This window comes from Melospiza melodia, chromosome Z (genome assembly GCF_035770615.1).
Source record: "Melospiza melodia melodia isolate bMelMel2 chromosome Z, bMelMel2.pri, whole genome shotgun sequence".
Taxonomy (NCBI): Eukaryota; Metazoa; Chordata; class Aves; order Passeriformes; family Passerellidae; genus Melospiza; species Melospiza melodia.
The window spans coordinates 75,935,641-75,958,039 of NC_086226.1; the positions used below are offsets into that span (position 1 = coordinate 75,935,641).

General features: G+C 43.0%; 1 protein-coding gene across 1 annotated transcript; it reads right to left on the reverse strand.

Annotated features, from left to right (window-relative positions):
* Positions 1–19,303: 19,303 nt before the first annotated feature.
* Positions 19,304–21,537, reverse strand: RFESD (Rieske Fe-S domain containing). Its single transcript, XM_063180457.1, has 4 exons — positions 20,991–21,537; positions 20,058–20,238; positions 19,933–19,967; positions 19,304–19,751 (listed from the first exon to the last, which is right to left on the reverse strand). The coding sequence occupies exons 1-4, from the start codon at positions 21,066–21,068 to the stop codon at positions 19,458–19,460; spliced, it is 588 nt and encodes a 195-aa protein (XP_063036527.1). The 5' UTR covers positions 21,069–21,537; the 3' UTR covers positions 19,304–19,457.
* Between the last annotated feature and the right edge of the window lie 862 nt (positions 21,538–22,399).

The window sequence follows — 22,399 nt, forward strand, 5'->3', positions numbered from 1 at the left end:
GGCGCGGTGCCCCGGCGCTGTCGGGGAAGGCGAAGCCGCGTCCGGCCGGGCGGTCCCGGGCCCCGCATCCTGACGTCAGGCAGCCCCGAGCGGCGATGGGCAGAGCGCGGTGACGCGCCGAGCGCAGGTGCGCCAGGTGAGCAGGGCAGGGAAAGCGCCGGGGCAGAGCCGGGTCCCGCCCCGCACCGACAGGACCAACATCCCCGCACCGCCTGTCTGCACCGGGGGAGGGACCTGGGGCTGTCACAGCCAAAGGAGAGAGCAGTGTAAACTTCCTCTTTTAAAATATTTAAACTTTTCTTTTTTTTTTTTTAATTAGTATTTAAATAATATCTATCTTTTCAATAGTAGGCTGATTAGCAATACAATTTCTTAAATGCCGCGTGGACTTTTTAGCGTTCATGCGATGTTTAAAGCACGATTTTCCAAAAGGATGCTGTCGCGTTACAGTAAAACAAACGCAAATCACAGAATGGTTTAGGTTGCAAGGGACCTCTGAAGATCACCTAGCCCAGCCCCCAATGCAGGGTCACTTGTAGAGGTTACACAGGAAATATACCAGATCCAATATAAAAATACCATTAGCTGTCACATACCACTGTGTACACTAAAAAAACAGAGAAAAAATACAGAGTAAAAAAACAGAGTAAGAACACAGAGTATTGTGTACCATCTAGTATGCCTAAAACATTTTTACTCTTTTTACTCTCTTCCTTTTATGTACATGCTGGTATGTGTGTACAGGCATTTTTACTCTGTTTTTTTAATGTACACATACCAGTGTGTACATAAAAAAAAGAGAGTAAAAATGTTTTAAGCATACTAGATGGTACACAATAGTCTGTGTTATGTGAACACATGCTGCCTCTAATCCCACGGGCAAGAACTCATTCAAAACAGGACTTGATACGATTATCAACAGAATAATGAATAGAGCTTTGGTTGCAACAATCCATACTTTGAGAAAAGTACTATTCCACTATTTGCAAATTTAGGAGATTCCATTTGATGTCACTAACAAAGTTTTTATACAGACATAGTACTGAACAGCAAGACCATTTTAATAAAACGTAAGTATTATTATCAGCTAATGAATGCTAATTTATTATTTTTATTTTTATTATAAATTGTATAGGGGCTACTGAAAAAGAAAAAACCCAAAGAACAAAACAACACATAATTCCCCAGCCTGTTTGTTTTCACACATTTTATCCCATCCTAGCTTCTGCTTTTCAATCTAGCTTTGCTCTAGAAAACCAAAAGAAAAATGACAAGTGGAGGTTGTTGTTTTGTTTCATCCTGGAAATAAAAGTTAGAATGCTTGTTTCATAGGTAACTTTTAAAAAGTATCACAGGAAACCACTATTTTTTCCCCAGATGATCCTCTGACTGTGATGAATCACTGTCCACATCCAAAGCCTCAGTGGTGTCCAGACTCTGGGTACATGATGTTGTGAGTCAACAGAGCAGCCAATATTTTGCAACCATGACTATTTGTGTATGTATGTTTTAAAGGTCACTGAAGATCCCTTGGAATTCTTAAATTTGCGCTTGTAGCAATCTACCCATTGAAAATGAGGAAACCTTTGGGAGAAAAGTTCTTCACATCACTAATGAGCCTGATCTGGTACAGATAAAAGCATAAATAGCTATATACATAAATAAATAAATACACCCATGCATATATAGATACAAATACACATACACAGATTTATATAAACATATGTTTAAAATACATGCATGGATGTTATAAATACAACACACCCATACATGCAGATGTGGACACTCATATAGGTAGTTGTAATACCAAGAAAAACCGGACTGGTAAATATGGCAGTACTAATGAGGGGTGACCCAATTAACCCAAACTCCAATTAGCATAGCTTATTCATTGCTGCAGACCTAGTGCTGCCCAGGGGTGACAAGGGTAGCAGCACCAACTGAGATAGAGGGTCACAGCAAACATTTTTGTTTTCCTCTCACTTCTTCCTTCAACCACCTGGGAAACTTGGGACTGACAGAAGTCCCATCAGCTTTGGCAAATTGTGCAGATGGGAGACGTGAGATTCATCTCAGCTGATGAACAGCACTTAAAGCTTACATAATAAAATACACTGAAATACACTGTCTTAATAATGGCTTTCCAGCAATCAGATGACTGAAAGCAGTGTTTAAAAACCAAGGATTAAAACTGGAGAATGCTGTCTGTTCTGCTGTCAAAGTAGGTCCATAACCCTGTTTTTGCTTGCATTGCTCAGGGATTGTGCAATGCATTTCAAATAAACAAACAAACAAAACAGGAAAGGAAACGAGTTCACTTTGGCAGTATAATAAATACCACGAAGAGGGAAGTTGCTTGGCACCTCTACCCTAGAAGCATTCTACAAGTTACACGGGCACTGCAAGGGAAAGCTGCAAAGGATTGTTTAACCTAGAGGATTACAGAGGATTGCCTGACTGTTCTCTGTTTGGCAATCGGAATGTTGAATACCCTCCTGTGATCAGCAAACCTTTCATCCACCAAGCATTTGCCGTTGCTGCTGACAAACAAAGACTAAACTGCAGAGAAGGGAGCCTTTGACAAGGTCCAGGAAACAATCGTGTACTCGGTCTTGTGTAGTTTGTGCTGGAACATTTTTTTTTTTTCAAACCATTTCCGTCGTAGCTTTCCGGTGAGTACCTCAGATAAAGCACTGAAAACAAATACACAGTCCTTAATGACAAAGGGGAATGATATTTGCTAGTGAAAGGAGATAAGTGCATGCAAGTCAAGGAGAAGGATTTTTTCACTAGTGGAAGCTGTAGCCTTATGTGCATTGATCCATGCAGAATTATCCAGCTTGTATTTTCAGGACAGTGAGGAGATTTAATGTACTTGAAGTCAAAGTCATTGCCAAACCTGCTTATTAGCTGAGTCTGCACACTGCACAAAGCTGCTGCTGATGCTGGTGTAGTCAGCTTCAGGTGCAAGAGAAAACATGTTGCTCTAGGACAGGTAAATTTCCAGTTTGTTTGGGGTTTTTTTCAAAGATAGAATATAATTCCAAATAACATTAACACACTTTGCTGTATAGACCTATTTCCTGATAATACTGCAAAAAAAATATCCTGTGATAGTCTTGGTTTTACTGGTGCTTGTCCAGAGTAGACACGGCTGCTGCAGGATCTGCCAGCCAAGACCCCCTGCTCGGACAAAGCACCAGAAACAAAAAGGAGGTTTTCTGTTGCTGTAGCCATCTGCCACATCCCCACCAACAAAAGCCATCTGTGTGTGTGGGTGGGAAATGAATGGAGGGACAGTGTTCAGGGTCAGCAGTATTTCTCAGCATAACCATGCCAGAAAAATCATGCAGTGTTGTTCAAACATGGAAGCAATTTTTTAAAATTTCCATGCATAAACCATAGAATGGTTTGAGTTGAAAAGGACCTTAAGGACCACCAAGTGACTACAACCACAGCCAGTGTGTGCCTCTCCAGCCCAACAGGTTCCACTGCTTTCTAGAGGTTTAGATGGAGGCATCAAGAAAAAACAGCTCAAATTCTAAGGCTTTTGTGTCAAAATATGGAATGGCTATCCTTGGGCATATTCAAGTTTCACTGAAGAAGTCCTTGCATAACCTTAGCCCTTTAGCCATGCTTGGAGAGCAGGCTGGGTTAGATGGCCTTCAGTGGTCCCTTCCAACCTGAATTATCCCCTGACTGCATAAATCTCCTCCTTCCTGGAGAGTGACCACTAAGCCCTGTCCCTCACTTCCTCTTCTTACACCAGCTTTCAACTCCAAAACCAGCCTCTCATCCAATCTTGTGGCAACTTATTTTCTTTACAAAGTTTAATAAGCTTTACAAAAAGCTTCTCAAAGGCTTTTTGAAAGTGCAAGAGGATTATTATGCCCACACGACCCCTTTTATTGGCATACTTACCACTCTTCCTTCAGAAATCAGTGATGCTGAACTTCACTGGAGCCTCTCCAACAGCTTCCCAAGAGACTGTGTTCATCCCTGGATCTCATTTTCTCTCAGACTTTGTCATCTCACCAGGAGTGGTAGCTGCTCCCACTGCTTTGGCATTATCCAGGCCTTGCTAAAAGAGTTTTTGAGTATATTGGTGGCCTCCTATGATACACAGACCCCAGACACAGTCTCTCGCCACAGTTTCTTATGACTGTTCTCAAAAATTTTATCTAATCCTGCCCATTTATTAACACCTATTTTTACTACTTTTTTTTCTAGTCTTAGTGAATCAGATCGAGGAGTACCAGTGCTGATGCCATGACAATTTTTTTGCCTTTTCTTTTATACACCTTTTATGTATTCTCAGTGCCCTTAGCATGCATTTAATTCCTTAAGTCTGATAACTTAGCATAGTCCTGGTATTCTGTTAGGACCCAAGACCAAACATCCCAAAGGCCTCGCAGTTGGAGGCCAGAAATCCCACACTATCTTGAGAAACCAAGATCCTCTCTAGAATGCACCCTGTAAACTAAGATTAGGCCCATCTAAGGGGGAATACTTCAGGATAAGGAGATATCATGCTATTCATTCAAATCTCTCATTAGAGCATCTTTGTTAGACATGCTAATTTACAAGGTCTCTAAAATTGTATATGAGATCTACTCTGTGCGTGTGCATTTTTGAGTATTCCACCTTGGAGAAGTGTCACACCATAAAAGTCCTTATTCAATACCAAAGCAAAAACCCTTTATCCCTTAACCACGTCTGGCTCTTAATTTTAGGACCAAGGAAAAGGCATCAGTGCAATATTGAAACAAAAATATTAAGAGAGTGGGAAATTATCTGATGAGAGGAGAAGGAGAAATAAAAATGTATGCCACTTTTAAAATTAAAACTAGATCGACTTTGTGGCAGAACAGAGCTGTGCAAGTAACTAACAAGCTGTGGAAAGCAGCTAACTCTGTGAGGGTGAGATGTGGAAAACAAGAGCCACGTCTGCTGCGGCAGATGTGCAACACAAGAATTGCTCAACAAGCTGGTTCATTTTGGCAGTGAAAGAAAGGCCTGATGCCATGAGGAGGGGACCCATCTGGTGCCTAAACACCCCAGCCTGCCTCAGAGGGGAAGGGCTGAAAGCGCAGCATGCTGCACAAGAAGAAACCCCACTCACACTGGTGAAAATCCCCAACTGTCGGCACAGAGCTGCACCCTGCAGTTCTTATGTCATAGTTTAATAAGTGTTACAAATTGCGTTAGAATGAAGGTCAAAGGATAAAAGAAAGTACTTCATATGTCATTTCTGCTGTTTTAGAAAAGGAAGCCATTGCCACAAGGTGGACACAGACCATTGTGTCACTAGAGAGCAGGGAAAGATCCCTTCTGGCACTGCCTGGCCACACATACTGACCAAAACCCTTCAACAAATCTCACCCTTGTGGGTGTCCTCTCCCACAAGGCTCTCAGAAAAGTACCACCTTGGCCAGAGATGCTGCTGATACTAGGGGCCAGGGAAGGGATGGCATACACTCAGCATGTTCTGAAAGTTCTGAGCTATTTTAATCCACCTTATGGTCCCCCGGATAAACACTTAGGACTGAGTGACTCAGCACATGAATTTTACTGAGAGAAGTGCCTCAAACTGCTTTAACATGTTTCTGCAGAAGCTCAGCCCTTTGTCTGCCCACATGTTTTTTCAGTAGGCTGCAAGTTTCTAGTTTTTCTTACTAAAATCAGGTTTCCACTTTTTCTTACAAAAAACATTCAATATGATTGCAGATAATGCTCCTTAGCTATGTTAAATGAAAATTATCTAATAATGTCAGCAAAAATATGAGTTAATATCTATTTTAAGAGAAAATTAAAGAGAAATTTAAAGATCAAAGATTTATTTAAGAGAAAATTAAAGAAAAAAGGTTATACTTAGATATACAAATATCTGCAATAGTTTCTGTGCACATAAAAAGTTATTGACTTATCAAAGTTGTAAGGTCTCAATGAATCATAAATAAATCTTAATTTTTATATAGTTGCATTTTTCCAGAATCAAAAGGCATAGCACATTGTTAACTAACTTTCATTATACAGGTGTTAAACATCTGCCATTGGATGACCATTTCATATTTAAAAAATAATATTTAAGAAAACCCTCAATTTACTAAAATTCACTGAGTCATTTCAGAGTGAGTCTTTTAATCAGCTATTTCCTTTTTAACTTAATTTCCTGTTTTCTATTTTCTTGTTTTCCATTCCGTTATGATTTCACTGCTATTTTCTAGTTTTCAGCCTTCTTTTCTGTCTGCATACCTGTAAATACAGAAGCAATTATCAGGGCAGCAAGAGAGGATGAACAGTGTGTGATAACTGAATGTTCTTCATGGATTTGAATGTTCTCCCTACTGCTTTGAGAAATTAACTTGATTTTAGCTTTGTAGCCTCTTGAATTATCCTGCACCCTCATATTACTTACTCTCCCAGAGGTGTTTGCCTGCTTAGAGCCTTTGCCGCGTCTTAATTCTGTATGTGGTGTGAGAAATGGCTTCTCATAAAAGGAGATAACTAAATCTGTATTTGGAAATGGGTTATTCATGTCCAGCTTTTCATCCACCAGCATACACCAGCATCCACTGTTCTCAACAGGGCTGCTTCCAAGGATTTCTTCCCCAGGTCTGTGCTCATGCCTGGGATTGCCCTGACCCAGGTGGAGCACCGGCCCCTGGCCTTGTTGAACTTCATGAGGTTGTCATGGGCCCACCACTCAAGTTTGTCCAGCTGCCCCTGGATGGATCCCATCCTTCTGTTGTGCCAACTGCACCAACCAGCTCGGTGTCATTTGCAAAAGTGCTGAGGGTCCACTAAATCACTCTGCCTGTGTCATCAACAAAAACAGCAAAGAGCACCGGCCCAAAGACACCGGAGGAACACCACTTGTCATCAGCCTCCACCTGGACACTGGGCCATGGACCACAACTCTGTCTGCATCCACCCAGCCATTCCTCATCCATCCAGCAGTCCACCTTCAGCTGCATGTCTCCCTGATCTGGACATGAGGATGCCATGTGGGATTGTGGCATCAAAGGCCTTACAGAAGTTTAGATGGATCACACAAGTCACTCTTCCCTTGTCAGTCCTTGCAGTCACTACAGAAGGCCACAGATTGCTCAGTAGTCCCTTTATTCCCTGTTTAAAAATAGGAATGATGCTTTCATTTTCACAGTCACTGGGGGCTTTTCCTGGGTGCTGTGACTTTACAAACATCACAAGGGTGTCCTGGCAACAATATCATCCCTCGGGGCATTGGGGTGCCTCTCACCAGGCCCCAGAGGCTTGTGCCCATTCAGTTCCATCAGCTGCTCTTGAATCTGTTCTTCACCAACCCCCACCTGCAGCCTCAGGGAATCAAGTGGCACAGGAAGCCTGATGGCCACTCACTGAGTACCTCGGCCTTCTCCAACTGCTGTCCCCAGTTCTCTTTTCTCCTTTATCAGGGGTACACTGTCCTTGGCCCTTCTTCCCAACTGATGTCCTTATAGAATCCCTTCTTGTTAGTCTTCACACCCGTTTCCAAGCCCTGTTTAATTTTTGCTTTGGCCTTCCAGATCCCATCCTTACACATCCAAACAATATCCCTGTACTCTCCCCAGGTCACCAGTTCCTGCTCTTACTCCTCAGTTTCAGGAGAAGATCCCTCCTTTTCTGTGGAAGTTTACTGTCCACCTTACTTGGTTCCTTACACATCTGTGACAGTGTTCACAGAGGTCTTAGGATGAGGGAAGAGACGAGAATGTTGACTCCATGTTTCAGAAGGCTTGATTTATTGTTTTATGATATATATTAAAACTATACTAAAAGAATAGAAGAAAGGATTTCATCAGCAGTCTAGATAAGAATAGAAAAAAAAAGAATGATAACAAAGGCTTCTGTCTCAGACAGTCTGAGTCAGCTGATTGTGATTTGCCATTAATTAGAAGCAACTCTATGAGACCAGTCACAGATGCACCTGTTGCATTCCACAGCAGCAGATAATCATTGTTTACATTTTGTTCCTGAGGCCTCACAGCTTCTCAGGAGAAAAAAATCCTAAGGAAAGGATTTTTCATAAAATGTGTCTGTGACACACATCAGCTTGGAAAGGTCTTCTGCTCCAAGAAAAGTCTCCTTAAAAGGTTGCCAGCTCTGATCAGGTCCTCTGTTCCTAAAGACATCCCAGCAGAACTCACCCACTAATTCTTTGTACATCTGGAAATTCTTTCTGCTGAGGTTTAGGGTCCTGACCTGTCTCCTCACCAGGCCAGTGTTCTTCAAGGTCAGGAGCTCACCCAGGGCAGGGTCACCACAGACCAGAAGGGAATTAGCTGGCTTTGATGATGGGATGGCTCTGGCACCTTCCCCCTGTGGGTGATGTGCACAGAGCCCTGTGCCTGTGCAGAGGTTCACAGGGCCCTTGTGCCACACAGCAGGATTCAGGATGGAGATGAGGGGGCCATGGAGTTCTCTCCACACCCTGCACAATGCTGCTCTTCACTGGCCCGTGCCAGCAGTTTGGGCCAAATTAGAATCATAAAATGTCCTGACTGGGAAGGGACCTATCAGGATCTGGAAGTCACCTCCTGGCCCTGCACCAACACAGCTTCATGAATCCCACCATGTTCAAACACTTCTTGAACCCTGTCAGGCTTGGTGCAATGACCAAGGGAAGCTTGTTCCAGTGCTTAACCAATCCCTGGATGGAAAACTGTTTCCTGATATCCAACCTAAGACCCCCTGACACGGCTCCATGTCATTCTGACTTAGAGCAGCACTTAGAATTAGGAAAGGCAGAGCCTGGGAAGCAGAGCCTGGGATACACCTGGGCTTCTTGACCTGCTGGATCCTCCTGCATTTTTTCTGTCCCCTTCTTCTTCTCTTCTCCTCCTTTACTGGCCAACATTCTGTCATTTTCCCTGGCCTCCAATCTTTTTGTTTGCCTTTGGTTTTCATTTTCCTGGAAGGATCCTGCAAACTTGTCCACCCCACAGGCAGGAAAAGCCACTATTGTCTGGAGTCAATTCTTGTTTTTAACCAAAGAGAGGTCAATTTACATCCTTTCCTCTGAAAGGCTTATCTGCCATTCCACATCTACCAGGGACTCTGCCACATTCTCAGGAAGCAAAGCTGGAGGTGCCTAAACCAGGCAGTTTGGGGTTAATGCTCGGCAGAAGGCAGCCTAGAGGTGTCAGTGACCAATTGCCAAATCAGCACCTCAGTTCTGCAGAGAAGATGCTGGTTTTCATCATTCACATCTTGCACAGTCCACCCACCCCAAAACAGAGTGGATGAAGCTGTGATGAAGTACAAGCTGAGCAAAAATCCTCTGAAGTTGACTTTGTTTTTGACTCTGAAGCTACACTTTGTTTTTCCAGACAAAGTTTTGGTATTTGATTAAACACATGTCACAAACACATTTTATGAAAAATCCTTTCCTTAGGATTTTTTCTCCTGAGAAGATGAGAGGCCTCAGGAACAAAATGTAAACAATAATTATCTGCCGCTGTGGAATGCAACAGGTGGATCTGTGATTGGTCTCACAGAGTTGTTTCTAATTAATGGCCAATCACAGTCAGCTGGCTCTGACTGTCTGGTCAGTCACAAGACTTTACTATCATTCCATTCTTTTTCTATTGCTTGCAAGCCTTCTGAAGAAATCCTTTCTTCCATTCTTTTAGTATAGTGCTAATAAATCTTTTCTTTTTAATATAATATATATTATAAAACAAGAAATCAGCCTTCTGAAACACAGAGTCAGATCCTCGGCTCTTCCCTCTTCCTGGGACCCCTGTGAACACCACACAAACACATTCCTAATACATTTGATTAAAAACTCCAATTTGGGGTTACAATGTATTATTGCAGTGGCACAAGGAATCCAGTAATCCCAGGAGATGGGCTGCTTTTGGGAGGCACAGCAGAAAGTACCTCACTGCCCAAGACACCTTTTTCCAGTGTTTGTGGAGCTGACATACACCTGCCTTTTGGATTCCACCCGTGTCTCTCCCATCTTCTCTGTCTGGCAGAGAGGGCGATGGATCCATCCAGGTCTTGCCTGGTAATCCCACCTGTTCTGCTTTCCTGCTCCACTATTCCAAATGCTTTTCCACAAAGCACCAGTGTGTGCAGCAGTGTCTTCTCAGAAGTCTGAAGCAAAGCCCACCCAGAGCCCTTCCCGTGTTGTCATCTTGACTTTGAGGTCTCTGGAACCCCAAGCCTCAGGCTCTGCTCCTCCTCATACCTGTCAGTGCCCATGGGGGCCTCCTCAGCTGAAGGACAGGACAGGCCAGCCATCACCTCCCCACACAGTTTTCAACTACAGACTCCACCAGCACCTCCACCTGCACACATCAAAATCTTTTTCTCAGCCCAAAAGCCTGAAAAGTTGTGAAGCAGCCCCCCTGCAGAGAAGGCTGTGGATGTGGAGCAGCGCTTGCAGCAGCTTCCCCACCAGCCCTTGTTGGAGAAAGCAGGCTGCCAGGGACTTCTGAGCTCCCAGACTCTGGTGGGACAGGAGGCCTCGTCCTGCTGCCTGGTCCAGAGACATCCTCTCCATCAACTCCATATGGCTTTCAATAGGAGGCCTCGTCCTGCTGGCTGGGATTTGGCCCACACAGATGGCTGGAGGTCACCCTGCTGGAGGCTGCATCGTGGCCAGCGCGCTGGACAAGGGCCAGGCAGCCACTTCAGAAGGAGGAGATTGGCCACAAGCAACTCCTCAGGCACCCAGAGGGAGCAGGAACACAGGGCCAACAAGGCAGAAATTGTCCATGGGCAGCTGCCTATTTGAAAGTAGCACAAGACAGGGGAGAGGCATCAGCTCTGCTGCACCACTGATATACAGGTGCTACAATACTCCTCCTCCTAAGGCTTCTAATTTTTCTGTTAGAATCTGGATTATCAAGCTCTGAAAAGGATGAACATCTGAAGGAAGACAGGGTCTCGAAGATATCTCATTTGCAATTCACCATGTGCTGCCTCCTGACAGACAGAGCTTTCTTTACTCAGAAACCTTGCCTAATATATATGCATAGCAGTGTACCATAGCTCACCTTACTCCTAAATAAAATAAGCCTATGACTAGGGTGTATTGCCAGGTACCACAGGGTGTCCTGCCAAGATCCCTTCTCAGCAGTAAGCATCACACATGCCCCACACTCATCAGGATGGGACACAGCTGCAATCAGCTAAGATGTGGAAGCTGTCAAGTGCTGCTGGGCTAGAAAAGCTCTTACAAGGACTGAAGGAAGCTTGTTTTGGAAACTCAATTCCTCCCCTTTGAAAGAAAGGCCTGAATTCTGCTGGTTGTCAGGCAGCTTGCCCTCCATTGTTCCATTTCCCTGGATGCAAGGAAACCTGTAGATGGGTGATACATGAAAGATCTTGAGAGTGATTTTTGTCAGCCAGTATTCACTCATAATTAATGTTTATGTCACTCCTGAGGTACAGAGATGACACTGCAGAGCATGCCATCCAGCTATTTAAATCACCAGGAATCTGTCAACGTGAACTTACTTTTTTTTTTTTTTTTTTTTTTTTTTTTTTTTTTTTTTTTAATTTCAGCTGGGTCAACTCTGTCTAAATAAACTGATATTCTTCCCACACGCAACTCTTGCAGAAAGGGATTTGGTGGAATGTGACAGTGGCAAAAGTTATTCCTTCCTCCTTTCCCCCACCATCTCTGATGGACAATGTGGTTTGTCCTAAGACTGGAACAGCAGAAGGGAATTGCAGGAGGGACTGCCTGTGCACTCTCATAATTAATGCATTCCAGAGATGGTGGAGCAGAGATGTTTGGTTTTGGTGCACATCTGCCTGCAAAAGTGCATAAAATGCTGCTGGAGACTGGGACAACTGGACTCATGAAGTTGCAGGCAGCTTCTGAGTGGAACACACACAAACCCCCACACTCCCTGCAGGAATGCCTGCAGGCTACATTAACTGCAGTAATGTTAGTAACTGTAGTAATGTAGAAAGTCTGGGGAACACTCACTTCTGGACAGAACAGAGATAAAACCCCATCAAGTGTCTTTATAGGAGCTTTGTTCCTTTGTTATTGTGCATTCCACAAGGCCAAAGACTGGAAACCTGTGTTTCCAGCTGAACCTGCTGGTACAAGAACCCTTCAGACACAGGCTGTCAAGCAAATCTGAGACTTGCTGGACCAAGCCACACCTGCTCTGAGGTGAGTTCTGCAGAGCGAGGGACAGGGAGGGTTCGGGAGCTCTCTGACAAGCTGCCTTGTTCAGCTAAGGAGAGGGTAAATATGTCACAGCTGTGGAAACAGGAGAGCTTGTCACCACTGTGGGAGAGCAAAGCTGCTGCCCTGGGCAGGGGGCAGCCACCATGTGCTTCACTGTTTATCTGTCATCTCAGGAAGGGAACTTAGAACAGCTCTGGTTTCATCCCATTTGAACTTCAAAAGACAAGAAGTCAAGATTTATTTTCTTTAGCCCAAGGGAAATTTTGGGTTCCTTCTTGTTTCAGTTTTGCAGTAGGGAGGTGTGGGGAGAGTGTTTGGGTAAATGCCAAAACCACATTTAGTATTTTTTTTGTTTCAGTTAGAGTATTTGCACTTTTTTAATAGAAGACTAATACCCTATATCAAAACTAGGAAACATTTAAAAAGTTTACTTCTGTTTCAGTTTCACAGCCATCAGCTATTAAAAAAACAATGGGAAAAGTAACCAGAGTATCACATCACATAAAGTCATAAAATCACAGAGTGGTTTGAGTTGCAAGGGACACTTAAAGAGTGAGTATTTCCAACACCCCTGCCATGTGCAGGGATGTCACCCACTAGACCTGCTCATACAAAGCCTCATCCATGCTGGCCTTGAACATTTCCAGGGATGGGACAGCCACAGCTTCTCTGGGCACCCTGTGTCTGGGCTTTGTCCCCTCACAGAGAAGAATTTCTTCCCAATGCCCAATCTAAACCTGCCCCCTGTCAGATTGAAGCAAATCCCCCTTGTCCTGTCACTCCAGGCCCTTGCCAAAAGTCTCTCTCCAGCTCTCTTGGAGTACCTTTACAGACTGGAGGGGACTCCAAGATCTCCCCAGAACCTTCTCTTCTCCAGGCTGAGCAACCCCAGCTCTCTCAGCCTGTCTCCATAGCAGAGCGGTTCCAGGCTCAGATCATCTTCGTGGCCTTCTCTGGACTTGCTCCAGCAGGTCCACATCCCTCTGCAGTGGGACCCCAGAGTTGGATGCAGCCCTGCAGGTGGGGTCTCACCTGAGTGCAGCTGTGGAATCACCTCCCTCAACCTGCTGCCCATGCTGCTGTTTCTGCTCCAGGACATTTTTGGCTTTCTGGGCTGTCTGAGCTCATTGCCAGCTCATCTCGAGCTTCTCATCTCCCAACACCCCAAGTCCTTCTCCTCACAGCTTCCATTCTCTATCCTGCCTGTATTTGTGCCTGGCATTGCCCTGATCCAGGTGCAGGACCTTGCATATCCATTCAGTTAACATCAAAACTCCATTCTGCTTAGCACAAGAAAACTGATAATGAAAATTGGTGTGAACACCTGCGCCTCCAAACTTAATTTTAGCTTCAGGTATTCTTTCAGTGCTGAGTCTCGTGAAAAATACCATGAGCACTGCAAGGTGACACAGCCTCCAGGGAAGTGCAGCTGATCCTGAACATCCTTGGCTGTTCAAATGATGGCATGCTGGTCTCCTGGGTGCTGAGCCAGTGCCCTGCCAGGAATATTCAAGGCCTTATAATGAATGTAAGGGGGGGCATTACTTCTCTGTTCTTCTGTGCTTTCCTGGGCCAAAACAAAGCTACACAAGTATTCAGTTTTTCCTGGGGCAATCTATGCCAAATAAAGGTGTAAATTTTTTTTTTTTTTTGGGGGTGAGGAAGGGGTGGAAAGGGGATGTTCAGCACACACTGCAATTTAAGAAAGTAGTTTTCCCTTGAATGTAATTCTTAGATGTTAACTGAAATCACAGATGGACATATGTGTGCAGAGGTGAAACCTCTCATTGAGCAACTGTCATATAAACATTAAAAATCAGAAAACCTTCAGGTGCAGCTGACCTACCTTAGTAGGGGTAAAAGCTTCACCGCTTTTTCCACTGTAGTGACTGTCTTAATAAAGAGGGACCACCTTTGCTGGTAATCTCTGCATTATCTGGATCCTTAGTCACCCACAGCTGCAGCAAAAATTAATTGTAATTTGAACAGTTAAATTAATTAATAATTAATAACTAATTAATAAATAATTAATTTTAAAACTTTGTTGTTTGATTTGTTTTAAAAAAGATAACAAGTATTTTTTTATTTTCAGGTAGAATAAATATTTCTGGAGTTGTCTTCTTAAATCTTGAATTTCTAACTAGTATTGTTGGTAACAATAAACTATATTCTCTGACATCTTTCAGGAGAACAATTCCACTGTTCAGGTACTGCTTGTCAGGGAATTCTCTTCATCTCATGGAGGGAGAGTGACTCGGCTAATTAAAATATCTACACGGCTTTTCCAGTTTTTCTTCCCGACAGGCAAAACTGTCACTTTCACTTTTAGTCTACTTCAGTAGTTTATAGATGTCAGGCTGAAAACTGTGCTCAAGTCTTCATTCAGCTAAAAAAATCCACTTAATGAAATCCATGCCTTTGCATGATTAAATGCCACATCAAAAAGAGCATTTGCAGAACAGAGTTTGAAGAGCTGACCCAATTTGTCACATCCCCTGAAGCCTCACTCACTCCTGCCTCCCTCAGCATGGTCCTGCTCATCTGCTGATGGAGCTGGCTGGATTTGCTGGCCCAGCAGAAAGCCACAACCCAGTTGTTATAGGCAAAAGTTAAGTTAAAATAGGGTATAGTTCAATTATATTGTATTAATTTTGTTATAGCAATTGTATTAAGAAGAGGAGGTTATTGGAATGTTCTAGGAGAAGGGCCTAGGGTTTGGTGGAAGGGCGGTGTGGCGGGGCAAGGCGAAGTCGAAGAAGGATTGGATGGAAGATCTGACCAATCATTCAAAGCCCTGCAGAAATGATTGGTCAGGAATGACCAATGAGAAGCCTAGAAATGGACCAATCACCATACGGATCCAAAATGGACCAATCCTGGACTCGAAGGGGGCTATAAATGGGGAGAGGTCGGTTGGGTCAGGGTTCTTCTTTTTGGATGCTTGTTTATTGGGGAGAGTCCAGTGCGCTTGGGGTTAGCACAGTTTTGTTTTTGGCTCGCTGTGTACCCAGCCTGGGCTTATCCTGGGTACTCCATTTCTTGCAGGTATTTTAATAAACGAGAACCTCTTTCTCCAGAGAAAGTTTGGCCTCGTTCATACTCGTAACACTGACACCTCAGGTGCAGCCGTGGCTGGGTTTGCAGTGGCAGCAGCTCTGACAGAGCTCTGCCAGCCAAGGGCAGCCTCCCCACACACACACAGGGGCTGAAGAATTTCTCCTCTGATGTTATTTCCATTCCCCATCCCCTGCTTCCCCCAGTAACGTTGGAAAGAAGTTGCCAAGCCAGTGGGGCAGTGATGGCATTCGCTGAGCACTGATTTTCACAGTCTGTGTTTGTACCAGCAACAAGGGAGCCACATGAGATAATTCTGATCATTTCAGGAACCAGGGATGCAAAATTCAGAACTGATTTCATTCCAATATTAAGTATAAAATTAAGAACTGCACAAAGCTATTGAAAAGGGCTTCAGTGGTGAAAGACTGTTTTTAAAATTGCTTTCATACAAAATGTACATTTTTCTCTTTGTTCTGCCATCCCACAAACTGTTCTCCCCCAAGTTACATGCTCCATAATGGACTTCTCAGTCCCAACTTGATGGCATGTTTTACATTGGAGGGGTCCTTCATTTAACGTTTAACCAGGGGTGTATTGCATATCAAGGCACTACACATAGAAGGGAAAGGACAGCACCCAGATTTACAGCTAACACCGTCTAATCAGAGTTTGCAGTGCAGGGACATCAGGTCAAGGCTCACTCTGCACTTCAAACTGCTACACAGTTTTCACCTGTCTTTTTAGAAAAGATGATTCCATGATAGCATAACATTACTTATTTATTGTATTCAAGCTGTTGCTTATTATAGAGACTGAGTACCTTGCCAAATCGTCACAAAAATTTTCCTTCCAAAGCACAGAAGGTATTTCTCTGCTCCCTGCCTGGCTGATCTGTGATGAAAAACAGATGGTATTTGTTCATTTGTCGTATTAAACTAAACTTCCCTTCCCGCAAACAAAACACTCTTCTGGAATGGCTTGGTTGATTGCTGTCATTAACACACCTCTCTAGGAAGCAGTAATTATCCAGCCACTCACTCACTGACCTCCTGCCCACAGCTACTCATTCCTTCTGCCTTTTCACTGTGCCTTAAATGCCACGTAGGAGATTCAGAATGTTCAACTACAGGGCATTAAATATTTAAATTATTTTCAAATTAGGTGTACAGTCTAGCACTTCAAAGCTCAGAACAGTGCATGCAATTTTTAAAGGTAGTGACTTTAATGTGTTGAAAGAGAAGCTTTGTTTTTGCTGTCAAAAATCAAAAAAAAAGGAAAAGAAAAAAAAAGAAGAAAAAGGAAAAAAGGGAAAAGCAGGAAGGTGAAAGAGTAAAATAAAATAAAAAACTAACAGCCCACCAACCTTCCCTGCTCTGTTCACAGCCACCTAAGTTAATAATTTTCTGTTCCTTCTGTGATCATCAACAGGAAAATCGAGGGGAATGAAATTCAGTGGGCAAACTTCCTGGGAAAGAGCACTTAAGAAAAAAAAAGAGGCAAAATAACTATGAACTCTCTCAGATAGCTATTATGCTTGAGAAGTACTGAAGAAAAAGGATTTACCTATACCTGGACATGCAGTTTCATTTATTCAATGTGATTAAGTGTAAGCCCATGATTAAACACTTTTCTGAATTTTAGCCAGTAAATTAAATTCTGCAGAATCTTGAGTACTCTTCCACTAGTATGAACATGTCCACGAAACTTTCAAGTAAAACTTCCTATTTCCATCATTCTTCTAAACATCATACAGATAATAGCATACTGTTTAGAGTCAGTGCTTTCTTAAACTGAACTGCATCTTTATTAATTTTATTTACTAGAAATTCACTCTAGTAATGCACTACTTCAAGAAAAGTCAGTAAAATACTATCTCAGCAATCACATGAGTTGATGCAGGTGTATCTGAAATTCTTGCAATACTCTCCTTTTATATGATCCATGTCTTTGACTAGGACACAACGTCTGTGGTCGAGTTTAATCTCAGGTGCAGGTATCTGCGTGAGGAGGGAAGGAAGGGCAGCAATTCTGCACCCCCCTGACACCACCCAAGCCCCTTGGGGCACCACCTGGAGTAGATGGCAGGAAGGTACCTGCTCCACCTTCCTGCCTATTACCCAGTGGCTTCAAGAGAAAAAAATTAATCTATTCACTTAAAAGCAAACAAATTGTGATAAAAAAACCCAACAAATCACAGAACTGGTCAGTTCAGAACAGCATTTCATAGCAGATAATCAAGACGTGATTAACCTGAAGGAGGGCAGGCATTTGCATCTGATCATTGGCACTGGCTGGTTGAGTGGTCAGGGAGAGGAAGAGGAGGAGGAGGAAGAGGAGGATGGCAAGAAAAGCATTTCTGTGCTGTAGTTTTTACAAAATGCAGAACTGTGGTGGGTCAGCCCAGCGGCACTTTCAAGGTAACACTTTTCCCTGTCAACTGCAAAAACTATGTCAAGGAGGAACGACCAGAGATGGTTTCCTCTCAATTTAGCTGTAGTGAAATTAATTGATCATGTACTTTGCTTGATTTGTTGTGATCGATGCAGTACAAATTTTCCTTTGACTCTTCCCTCTGCCTCACTACTTCTAAACACTTTTGTACCAGCAGCAGTGTTGACACAGGCCTGGTTACCCGTGACAGGCATTAAAAGCAAGACAGCCTGCTGCAAACACAAGAGGAACATAGAGATGAAGAGCAGGCACTTCAAACTGAATCTGGCTATGAATGAATGTTGCAAAAAACCAAAAAATTACACAAAAAAACCCCACACTGAAAAATTGCAGCCATGCAGGATGGCGTATTTAAAAGGAGTGTAGATGTGGCATTTGGGTACAGGGTTTAGTGGTGGGCTTGGCAGAGCTGATTTAATGGTTGGATTTGATGGTCTTAGAGGTGTTTTCCAGCCTCAAAGACTCTGTGCTCTGTCTCTGCACTCCACAGGCTGAACAGTAGAACCCATCATGTCGCAGACGTCTTTTATGAAAAATCCTTTCCTTAGGATTTTTTCTCCTGAGAAGATGAAAGGCCTCAGGAACAAAATCTAAACAATGGTTATCTGCTGCTGTGGAATGCAACAGGTGGATCTTTGATTGGCCCATGTTGGTTGTTTCTAATTAATGGCAAATCACAGCCCATCTCGGACAGAGAGTCCGAGCCACAAACCTTTATTATCATTCCTTCTTATTCTGTTCTTAGCTAGCCTTCTGATGAAATCCTTTCTTCTATTCTTTTAGTATTGTTTAATGTAATGTATATCATAATATAATAAATCAAGCCTTCTGAAACATGGAGTCAAATCCTTGTCTCTTCCCTCAGTCTAAGACCCCTGTGAACACCATCACACCACCACATCCTGGAGTGCAGCAGAGCCCAGAGAGAAACTTCCTTGGAAGGGGTTTTTGGGGCAGATCTGATATTGGACAGAAACACACAGAGAAAAACACAGGTTTTGCCTCTACACAGACAACACTTTTTTTTTTTTCAAATGAATGCAGAAAAATGTGGTTACAATAAAGAAAAACAAGCAAACAAGGGTCACTAATTTATATATCACGCCAAACAGCTCCCTCTTTAACCAACAGAACCAGGAAGAACAAGGTATATATAATAAATCCTTGCTGCATTATTTGATGAACTAATAAGAGGAATTCAGTGAGAAGGAGGAAAAGAAATGCATTTATATACTCAAGGTGTCAATGCATAAATAGGCATAAAAAAGTGTGCTAAAAAATTCTGAAATTCTGTGCTTCCTTTTGTGGCGTTTAATAAATAGCTAGAAATCACACAAATATCTCAAAAGTTAAAAGTTTCCATGACATTTTTACCACAGGCATTAGAAGTATAAACTGTTAAGTATATAAAGATAACCTTTACACCTGACTATCTACTTTTAATTATGTAGTAAGTTTTATAAGCCATAATATACTATATCCCCTCTTAAAAATTAAAATAGTTCGAGCAAAATATCAAATATTGTGAGGCACTCTGCTGGAATTAAGTCTTTTTTTGAAATGCAAGTGCAAAAAATATCCTCAGCGCAAAATCAGTCACATTTCTGACAATGCAGGTTTCTTATCATACTCATTTCTATGTATTTCAATGCTTTAACATAACAATATTAGAATTTAATTTGGAGACAATCTTGATAGCACAGTCCATTTTTATTTCCCAACAGATTCTTCATTTGTGCATTCCCCAGGATTCTGGCTGTCTGGCCATGACCTACTCCGTGTCTTCTGAGCGGCTTGGTTTTCCTATAGCTAATTCACCACCTTGTTTGTACTTTTCAGCATAATAATCAGAGTCAAAGCTCACAGAAAAATCTGGGGGACTCACATAAACATTTCCACTGTCTATTGTGACCTTATAAATCCTTTGTTTGACTCCTTTTGATTGCCACTTTGGTGTTGGTGATGGCTCCTGAGGATTTATTCCTTTGTACAGTCCTTCTCCTGTTTCCAAGGCAATTTTAAACTTATGCCAAGGACAAACAATACATGCTTGTCCATCGATATCCTGCAGGAAGAAGAAGAAAAGATAGCAAGTAATCTTCTAGGACAGAAGGTATGTTTGGTTGTAAGGCTGTCTGAGGTTATAAGTTTCTCTATATAGTGTTCAGATAAAAGCATTACAAAAAATCCATTAGAGTTTTCACATGACTCCACGCCTCTGCATTAGTTTTATTTTGCTTACATACCTCTATTTCTCCAAAACACAAAGGGCCTCCTTCATCTGAAACATGGCAGAATACCATATTAATTTATGCAGCAGATTTTATGCTTAATTCTAACAACACTGATATCACACAGGCCAATATCTTACGGTAGCAGCGAGAATCCAGAGCATGAAATTTCCCCTCATGGTAGAAAACAACAATTTCTCTGCCATCGATTTTGGGTGTTATTCTTTGGGACTTCTTTATGTCATCTTCTTTGCCAATGAATATAAGACCATCTGGCTGCGTTTCAGCTCCTCCTGTGCTTGAGCTGTGTGAATCCACATCCTTAAAACACACAAACAAATAAATTAAAAGGTCACTTAGAAAGCAATTCACATTTGGATTCCATGTGAGGAGAGGGAGAGAAGGTTTCAGTGAAAGACTGTCAGCGTGCAGAGGTAGAAAAGCACAATAGCTTGGTGACAATGTTCAGTTACTGTGTTCACTAACAGAACTGACAGGACAAGGAAAACCAGCTGCTGGAAACCAGATACCTGAGGCTCAGGCAAGATAAACTCTCAATCACTATTTGTTTACTCTGCACCTAAACCACTTTCACCCCTCAAAACACACATGCAAACAAATATAAGGATGCCCAATGTAAAATACTATACAGTTCAGGTATGCAACAGGTAACATTTATATGTAAATCCAATACTTTTCCATAATATTATGGTTAGAAATATAAAGTGATTAAAATTAATAAAATATTCTGCAAAGGAAAGAAAGCATTTTTTATTGAGAAGCTGTATTCAACCTGACATTTCTAGTAAATTTTCCTGTCTTTCCTTCCCTCCTCCTATGTATTTCAAACATATAACAGACCCTCCCTCTCACAAGACAGAACATAAGCAGTTTTATGAAAACAGCCTTCCCTTTAAATTTACTTGCAATTAGGTACTGTGTTCCAGTTCTTCCCAAATTCCCAATACAACCTTGCTTCCTCAGTAAAACAAAGCCAAACCAGGTCTTTATAAACACAGAAAGGGTAAACATGGATAGGGGGAGGAGGGGGTGTCTCTCTGGCTGCACTGTACCTTTGGTCCATACCAGATTGCAATGAAGATGAGAAAGCAGATGAAGAAATGAAGGCTGAGGATGATGAGGTCCAGCATGGCCTCCCTTCAGGTCTGTCACCGCTGCCCTGCCTTGTCCCCATGTGTCACAAGGTGCTTCTCAGCCCCTCTTTAAGCGCAAGCTGGAGGCAGCGGGGCCAGGCCCTGCAGCACGCTGTGACGGGACTGTAGAGGCTCAGTGCATCAGAAACTGGCTCTGCCAGGGCTGATAAGAGCCAGGGGCATGCTGGGGCTGGCCTGATAAGGGAGGAGCAGAGTTTCCAGTTCCCCCTGCTGCTGTCCTCGCCGTGAGCCCAGTCCTGCGGCCTGCTCCCAGAGCCCTGCTCAGAGCCACACGCGGCCTGTCCTCAGGATCAGCAAATGCAGGTTTCCTCTTAAGCCACCGTGCTGGGGAGACCGGTTTGAGTGCCAGTGTGGCATTTCCAAGACCAGTTGTGAGCTGATCTGCACGGGATCAGCTGCTCAGACCAACTCCCTGCTTTCCAGTTCAAGGAACTGCCACCCAGTCTTACCCAGAAAGTGAAACGTCACTGCCAGGCTCACAGGATGATCCAGTAAAGCATTCACACTCAGTTTTTTCAGGCGATAAGCAAGATAACCACAGGAACCAGAGTAGGAAATCCCCAGTTTTTGCTATCACCTTTTGGCTGACTCTCCCTATAAACTTTCCAAATTGCCAAAGACACTAAAATGCAGAAGCCTGTATTTAAAGCCTCGCTTATTGAGATGCTTCTGTAAACCTTGTGTATATAAATGCATACATCTCTAGAAACAGAAACACACACACATATACATACGTATTTGTGTACACACATATCTGTTTGTATCTCCCAACCAGTATTAGAATACATCTAACCTCCAGCTCGTTTAGACGACTACTTACACTCAGCTTGGATTTTGCACAAATGAATTATCCAGGTTCCCATTCTGAAACCTGACTGAGATCATCAGCAGCACATTGTGTACCCCGAGCAGCCTAAAACTGGCAAGCAATCAGTAGCCAAAAAGTTCCTTTCACAGCTGATACTTGCACACTTATCTATGAACAAATGTAGGCTAAGGACTACACTGGCACGTCAGGGGCCCTCCAAAAGAAAACACTCAAGGCTACTTTCTTCCCCTAGATAAGAGGAAATGGGTCACATCACCTCCTCACAGATCCCAAGACAGAATCCTGAGATATCGGAGCAATTCCAAATTGTGCAAGTGAGCATACTTCAGTGAGTAAGAGGAAAGGTTGATTCCAGGCTTATGCAGGTAATTTAGCCTTCAAACAGTTTTTTTTCCTGATAGTTTCTTAAGAGGTTGGCTGCTTTGATATTTTCTGAGTCACTGCAGACAGCATGGATGGAATTGTCCCTGCTGCCAAG

Excerpts from the sequence above, each read along its gene's own strand:
- RFESD (XM_063180457.1), bottom strand. The coding sequence starts at position 21,068 with ATGCTGGACCTCATCATCCTCAGCCTTCATTTCTTCATCTGCTTTCTC. Across the intron at positions 20,239-20,990 it reads CAATCTGGTATGGACCAAAG|GATGTGGATTCACACAGCTC; the intron begins GTACAGTGCAGC and ends GTGTGTTTTAAG. Across the intron at positions 19,968-20,057 it reads TCTGGATTCTCGCTGCTACC|ATGAAGGAGGCCCTTTGTGT; the intron begins GTAAGATATTGG and ends GCCATGTTTCAG.